This window comes from Beauveria bassiana (genome assembly GCF_000280675.1).
Source record: "Beauveria bassiana ARSEF 2860 unplaced genomic scaffold BBA_S00002, whole genome shotgun sequence".
NCBI lineage: Eukaryota > Fungi > Ascomycota > Sordariomycetes > Hypocreales > Cordycipitaceae > Beauveria > Beauveria bassiana.
In genome coordinates this window covers 28,383-36,805 of record NW_007930837.1, presented here as the reverse complement: position 1 = coordinate 36,805, position 8,423 = coordinate 28,383, and the positions used below count along the sequence as shown (strand labels likewise).

Genomic DNA, 8,423 nt, shown 5'->3' with positions numbered 1-8,423 from the left:
TCTGATAGATCTTGCATTCGTGCTTCAGGATGCTCAAGTGCTCTTTGACGGTGCCTTTGCCGACAAACGTGTAGCCGAGCGGCGCCATCTCTAGCCTGAAAAGCACCCCAGTCGACCCACGCTTGCCCGAGCTATCGAGCGCTTGACAGCATTCATACGGATCCCGACGCAGCTGCCCAGCCATACAATGGATCAAGCTCGTGACGTTGATCAGGTGCTTGGTACCGCCTTTAACATTGTGGGAGCGCACATTAGGACAATTCTTGTCCAGCTGGTGGCCAGACTTGAGGCCAAGAAGACAGGCTTGTGTGCAGTATTGCCTCATAGGTGCTGATGCTGAGCCTTTGCGGTCGTCCTTCTTGCCCTTGCCGACGGAATCTTGACTTCGATTGCTGGCTCTTGCTGTGGTACGTGATCTAGAGCCCTCGGCCGAACCGTGCTCGTCATCCTCCCGGCGTTTGGGAAGTATCGCAGCATCCTTGCATGGTCGCGGTCGCAGTGTATAGCTGCTCTTTGCCGGAGACTCGTCACAATCAAAGGATTCATCAGGGTCCTGTGGGGGCGAAGCTGACGGGGAATCTTTGTCATCTGACTTCGGCGACGTCGCTGGATCCTTGTAATCGGTTTTTTTCCATTTTTTCAGGTGACGCGCCGTTTGATCCAATGCCGCCTCAAGCCGACGGCCTGTGAGCGCCTGCTGGCTGAGGCTCAGGAGGCAAAAGCTGGCTAGTTGGGCGACCAGCGTATGGGACACTCGACTGGTCGAAATCTCGGTCGTTTCTTGAGTCACCTCCTTGGCTGGCACGCAAAGGTGTTGACGTAGAACAAGTGGCTCTGCTCGATCGTAGTGAAGAAAGACCGATGATTTCCCAGCGGTGACTTGGCCATACGGGACCCCATACGAGCGCATGTAGTTGAAGACTTGTATGAGTGCCATGGCAATCCTCGCTTTTTCTCGCTCTTCACCTCGAATCGCCGAGTCTGTTGCGTACTTGTTAATTTGGAACCACTCGTGGACATCTGTGAATAGCGTTTCCTGGGAAAGCGCAGCTTCGACATGTTCCACGGAAAACTTGTGCGCAGCCTTATAATCATACACAAAAGCTACGCTCTTGGTCCCGTCTAAGCCTACTCGGGTGCAGGCGCCATCAGGCCTTTGTTTCCCCCTCTCACGTTTGACATCAGCTCCAATGTCTTCGCTAACTTCATTGAAGGCACGAATACCATTCACGAACGTTATACCCGTAGCTTGATACCTCTGGCAAAGCTCTTCGTCCGCCCAGATGGGTTCTAGAATGTTCCAGGTAGGGTCCTCGACTGCTGTTTTCTCGAAGTGGTCGATCGCATTTTCGTAACCGGCTTCTTTACGCTCGAAGCTCATCCCGATGTCAACTGTTGTGCTCTTCTGATGGAAAACTCGACCCTCACCGCAGACGCGGATAATATCGTTGAAGTGTTCCTGTCGATGATAGGCACTAAAGTCTGTCCAAGGGCGAAGCCACTTGGGATAGTAGTTGCCGTCGACCGAGGTTGCGAGGCCAGTAGAGCTCTCCGAAGCGCCAGCGAGCCTGAGTTTTTGGTAAATGTCGAAGTGACAGTTATGCAAGTACTCTGTCAAAGTCGTCTTTTGGTTTTTGAGTTTCTCTTTCTCCTTTTCGCGTCGTTCGTTCTCCTCACGCGCCTTTGCTTCTTCCTCACGCGCCTTTGCTTCTCGCTGCAGAGATCTAGCTTCCTTGAGCTGCCTTTGAAGATCTTCAATTTCTCTTCCTGACATTGTGGAGGCAATCGTTAAGCGTTGCTGCACGACTCTGGTGCTTATAGGCTTCGGCACGTAGCTCGTCTTGTCGCAGTAGCTTTTGGAGATCCTCTAATTGTTTTCTTATTAGCCATGGGTTCGCAACAAGGTTGGCAAGAACGCTAATCAAACTGACGGGGGCGTTTGAAGGTGTTGCCTTAGTGACCAAGCACTCTGTCGAGTTCCGCGTGATGAATGCTTAGTCATGTCATGTGATTGGTGAACGAAATGTGAGTTTGGCGGAATCCCCGCCTATTGCATAATCTGACAACCCGGGTTCTTGCTGGGCTTTTCGATGGCCCGCACCTTTGTAGTGTTTAGTTCGTCAAACAATCGTTCTCGTCTCGTCGGCCGGCGCAGATGAAGAGGGTAGAGGTTGTGCGACGATTGCGGCTGACCCAACGATGTAAGATGTTTATGGCTTTAGCCCAAAATACCATAAAAGCGCCGATTCACTATAACTAGCACCTAAATTGCCTCCTCTACCGGTAATGCTAAATCTCGTTACATTGACATAGGCACATTCACTGGGCTTCACCATTACTAGCATTCCCATTCAAGCCGAATAGCGGTATTAGCTGAGCGTCCGTGGAAGGCTTCCGTAGTAAGGATCCTTCGCGCTATATAATGAAGCAGCACCGGCTGTGTAGAGAAGGCAATTGCTCTTACTTAGCATGGCTTTAACACCATACCGATGGCGAAATGAATTGGTTCTCAAATATTCTATGACGAAGATTCAAATTTGATATATGAGCACAGGTAGTAAAATTTTCTGCGACTAGTACCAAGCTTTGCAGCCTCCTATCTCGACGTACCACCAATCGGCCTCTGCCATGACCCTGTGTTTGTTCTGGTTCGAATCGTAAATTGTCCGTTCGGCTTGGTCGCTTGTTGGCTGCCATTCATTCTTCGAGCCGCCGCGCGGGCTTTCTTGCTATATTCAAGTCGACCGTTCAGGTGCATATGACTAGAAATGAAGAAGATCACGCTAATTTTCGTCTGAGTGGGATTTTATCGTGTGAAACTGGTGAGCTCTGGCGCCACTTTGATCCTGTTTCCTTGCGCCGGGTGCCCGCTGATGCTCCGGCCGCGTTGCCTGTGTCGCCGTGGCGCAGCAGAATCGGGCAGCTGAGGTGCAGGTGCGCCACAGCGCTCTTGCACCATCGCTTCAGTGCTGAACTGCCTAATACCTAGTCTTGCTAGAATACGCAGCGTGAATTAACTAATTACTACATTATTCCAATCCTTTTATAGATAATACACATAGCAGCTTACTGATAGAACTCGCCGTCCACATCAATACAGAAGTTATGTCTGGTTATGGTGGAAAATGCGACCGTGGCGATGTTTGCTCTCGCCGTAGTGTCTCTATTGGGCTTCACTCGTCATCCGTCTTTGTTACATCCCAAACGCAACCACCCAAACACCCACTAATAGCCGCTCCTTTTTAGCCGTTACAACGCACGCTGAAAGTAAAAGGTCGAGTGGGAGCTGAAGCTGTTATTGTATCAAACGATAAGCGAAGCATGCTGCTCAGACGCTCATGCTTGACCATAGCAGTAGCCACGAGCAACGTTTGCCAATGTTTTCTCGAGCACAAATGCCCCAGCAAGCACTGAACGTCGCAGAGCGGCGAACAAACGCGCGGTTCTTCACATCGTAGCAGATTACATGGCAGTAACATTTCGTGGCAATTAGTGGAAGTTAGTGGGCCCAGGTCTAAGAATGCCTCCCTACACACGACTGCGAGCGAGCTCTGGTCGCTGTTCACTACACACGATCGAGCACTGGAGTCATGAATTTCTTAGCCAGCAAAAAGGGACGGCAAAATAAGATCGACAAGTTACATTATGCTTAAGCTAAAGATATATAGTCTTGGCATTCAAAGCTCGATTATCAGAACTAGAGTTGTTTCGTTCAAATACTTTTTTTACTCGCCGACGCGGATATTCCGAGCAAAGGCAACCTTCTTTTGAACAACCTCGACTCAGCAACGACGGGAACACTGTTGACGCAGTGCCTGACTTGTTCGACGGTAGCATAGTCGTCATCATGGACGACGACCCTTCGATGCGACGACCACCGCCGCTCAAGAGTTGCACTAAACGTTTCCCCTTTTGTTGCTGCTTACTAGCCCTGCCAGCAAAACTGCTGGTGCCTGCGAAAACAGACCAGCGCCACGAAATGCCACAAGCAGAACCTGCTGCAACAGAGGGCCCACGCACTGGAGCGCTGCCTTCCTGCAGATAGACGCTACCAGGGTGACGCGCGCTCTATCAGTATGCGATGTTTGCGTGACCGATTCGTTTTCTTGATGGCAGGGTGGAGCCACAACCGTACCATGGCCACGCCTGCATAGAAGTACTGTAGCGAACAGGACTTTGAAGCCAGTTTCAGGCCTCTGATACATTGAGCGTAGATGGGTGATACTGTTAGTATTTAGAAGTAGCGGAGGATTAAGAAAGGTCTGATATGTTGAAGATAGAGAATTGCCACACATGATAGAGTCATCAGAACCGAAGATCACACTAATCTCTTACTAGAATGAAGCTTTGCTTTCGGGAGAGATGACAATTAAATTAATGGGTAGATAAGACGATGTATAGCTACATCGACGGTGGATGGGATAGCCTATGAAAGAAGAAGTGGCGATGACTACAACGGGATTATCCAGCGACACCGGACACGTCCGTCATCATGGACCAAACAGCAAGTCGAATCAGCAGTGCGCGCCAACGCCACCACCAAGTCGATCACGGTGGTGGCGGCACACCTACTCAAGAGCGGCGACGTTCAGATTGTTACCAAAACAACGACGGAAACGAAGCAACTAACGGAAAACCAAGGATGGATCAAAAGCCTGGGCGATAAAGCGGAACTCGTCGTGCCAACCTACGGAGTTATAGTTCACGGCATCCCTACTAAATCAGTCAATATCAAAGAACAAGAAGCCACGATCCAGCAGATGCTGGCGGACAACCATACAGTCATTCTAAGCGCCAAGATTTCCTACATTGGGTGGCTTACGAAAGAGGGCCACCTCAAGCGAGCATCGTCGATCGTGGTTGAATTTACAGAACCAGAGATGGCCAATGCCATCATCTACGCCGGCTTGGTATGGGATGGCCAGATCCATCAATGCCAGCTTTATGACCGCGCCTGTCGAGTGAAGCAATGCTTCCGCTGCTATAATTACGGACATATTGGCACTCAATGCAACGCATCCCAAACTTGTGGCTATTGCGCCGAGCAACATGAGTCTAAGCACTGTATGCGGAAGGGCGTGGAGGGATTCACGCCGCGATGCGCAGTTTGCAAAGATGCTCATACCGCATGGAGCAATGCCTGCCCAGCAAGAAAGAAGGAACTCAGGAGAGTGGAGCAAGCCAAGGAGGCCCGCAGTATTTATTGGCACGTCCCTCAGAGGGATAAAGCAACATTAGGAACGAACACTCTACGAAACGGCAACACCAACCGCCAGAGAGAAACGGAAGCGGCCACTGCCTCCCAACTACCCAGAAGAATGGAATCAGTAGCAACACACGTGAACCTGGACTCGCCGTCCCCGTCCCCGTCCCCGTCCCCGTCGCCGATACTGGAAACATCAGCACCGGCCCCGCCTCAATCATCAAGAACCTTGGAAGCCCCAACCCAGCCCGTGAGAGAGGGAGGCGAAAACCAATTTCACCAACCACTAGCACCTCCTATCGACCCACAACTCACCTCCCTGGACGAATACCACTTCCCAATTCAGGCATTGGAAAGGGAAAGCGAGGGGTGCGACCCACAGCTGTCCGCCTATCCAGAAGAAGGCGTAGACGGTGGCTGTACGCAGGCTGACCTGTGGTTGCAAAATCTGGATAACGAAAACATCAACTGGCTCCCGTCTATCGCAGTCGGCGAACCATCTCCCCTCACCTCAATGGCAACGGACCCCCGTGCGTGCCGCAGCAGAGTCTACAAGGCGTGCCAATGCGATGCACATCAACAGATGTATGAAGATTGGCCAGCTCAGGATGCTGAGCTTACCATCGCCAAATGCATGAAGATTTGCATGTATTGCGGCAAAGACTTCTCCTTCGCAGCGGACCTCCGCAGACATATTAAGCTGAACTTGAAATACGTCAGAAGAAATCTGACAATTCATTATGACCCCCCGGCGACGCGAGCCTTTGCAGAACCCGGATGGAAGCACGTGCCACCATTACAAAATCGCATGACCAGGAGTCAATCCCTCACACACGGTACCAGCACAGCGCCAACCTCATGAAAGGAAACCGGGAGCTACGCATCTTACAGTACAACGTCAGGAAGTCCAAGGATATCGTCCTAGCCAGCCTCTTCCAGAATAAGCGTATCGCGGACTACGACATCCTAGCGATTCAGGAACCCTGGCGCAACCAGTTTATCAACACGTCCTACCATCCCCTCAAAACACACTTTCAGCTCATGTACCTCAACAATCCGGCCACGCGAGTGTGCCTCTACATTAATAAACACATCAACCCCAGCACATGGCAGGTGTCATATGTCTCAGCAGACATCATCTCCCTCACAATTCGCAACGACGACAAACCGATTCACCTTTGGAACGTATACAATGAGTTGGGAACCGAAACGTTGTCGGTCCTGGCAGAGGCGCTCAGCAAACAGAGTCAAGAGCAGGAAATTATTCTGCTCGGAGATTTCAACTTACATCATCCTCTTTGGTCAGCACGACATCACCGAGGGGTAGCAAGGACAAGATCAGACGAGCTTCTAACCATTGTGGAAGACTTCCAACTTCAACTCCTAACAGTGCCAGGCACCACAACCCACAGGTGGAAGGATGGAGACTCGACAATCGACCTGACCTTTGCGACAGAGAATTTGGCATCTCGTACAATTCACTGCAAGATTGTCAACCAACTGGATTGTGACTCGGACCATCTTCCCGTGGACGTGGCCATCGACTGGCATTATCAACCTGCGACACCGACAAGGAAGCGTCTGTGGGCCAAAACAAACGTGCAGGTATTGAGACAAAAAGTGAAGGAGCTTTTGCCGAACGAGCTAGAGGCAGGGGATCTGAGCAACAACCATGACATTGACGCGTACGTCGCGGCCATTGTCAAGGCATTAGATACCGGCATTAATGAGTCGACGCCATGGTCCAACCCATCTCCACGTTCAATCCAAGGATTTGATGAAGAATGCAAGGAGATTTGCAAGGAAGTTCAACAACTGCGTCGCACATGGCAACGCACAAGACAAGATGACGATTATGAAGCCTACCGGAAAGCTTGCAACCGGAAAGGTCGTCATATTCGGAAGATCCTCCGGGACGCTCACCGTCAAAGGGTGGAGGAGGCTTCGACAAACTCATCCGGCCTCTGGAAACTCGTCAAGTGGGCGAAGAATAGACATATCCCCTCGTCAGCCTGTACGCCAGCTTTGGTTATGCCTGATGGCGGACTAGCTGAGGGGCCGGAGGAAAAGGCGGAGGCGCTGCGACAGTCATTCTTCCCACATCCCTCACAGGCCGACCTGTCCGATATAGAAGGGTACCAGTATCCTCCAGCAATCGAGTGTCCCGCAATTACTCTACCGGAAATTGAGCGAGCAGTGAAATCTGCACCCCGCAGTAAGGCACCGGGTATGGACGGAATTATCAATGGCATCCTACACGAAACGATCGACCTCCTCCTTCCTTGTCTTCACAAGCTCTTCAACGCATGCCTCGAACAGGGTTACTGCCCTTCACATTTCAAAGAAACAATCACGGTGGTCTTAAGAAAGCCGGGAAAAGACGATTATTCGCAGCCAAAGTCATATCGACCAATTGCCCTCCTCAACACGCTGGGAAAGGTGTTGGACGGAGTGATTGCAAACCGACTGGCATACTTAGCTGATACCTTCCAACTCCTTCCCCGTCGGCACACAGGAGGGAGAAAGCTCACCTCAACAGAGCACGCAATGCATGTGCTCCTTCAACGCATATATCAGGCCTGGTCTGAAGGCGAAGTCGCCACGCTACTGCTGCTGGATGTGTCGGGCGCTTACGATAATGTCTCTCACGAGAGACTCCTGCACAACCTTCGAAAGCGCCGCATCGATCCAAAAGTCATTCGATGGATAGCTTCGTTTCTCAGCGATCGGTCGACAACACTCAAACTACAGGAATACACAGCACCGTCGGCACCAATCAAGACGGGGATTCCACAGGGATCCCGCATGTCACCATATCTATACTTGTTTTATAATGCAGACTTCGTAGAAGATTGTAAGACCGAAAAAACGGAAGCGGTAGGATATATTGATGATGTGTCTGTTTTGGCAGTCGGGCCTTCGTCAGCCCATGACTGCAAAACCCTCAAAGCCATCCACCAGAAGGCCGAAGAATGGGCGGTAAAGCATGGCTCAAAATTCGCGCCCGCCAAGTACGAGCTCGTGCACTTCACCAGAGATCCGTCAGCGAACACCACACATGCTCTCCGCCTGCCTCACACCAAGGTGAAAGCGTCCCCGTCTTGCAAGTACTTAGGTGTCCACATGGACACTAGATTGCGATGGGACTACCATCGGGAAAAGCTAGAAGTCGGAGCTACCTCGAGACTATCTGCTCTCTCGGCCCTGGCTTCCTCATCTT

At 51.2% G+C, this 8,423-nt stretch overlaps 1 protein-coding gene across 1 annotated transcript in view; it reads right to left on the bottom strand.

Moving 5' to 3' along the window:
- BBA_00693 (metalloprotease-like protein) overlaps window positions 1-1,774 on the bottom strand; it is a gene marked incomplete at both ends in the record, with an annotated part of 4,559 nt that extends 2,785 nt beyond the window's left edge. Inside the window, one exon of the mRNA XM_008595790.1 lies at window positions 121-1,774. Coding sequence (XP_008594012.1) covers window positions 121-1,774 — 1,654 coding nt within the window. The remainder of the gene's footprint in view (window positions 1-120) is intronic.
- Window positions 1,775-8,423: the final 6,649 nt, after the last annotated feature.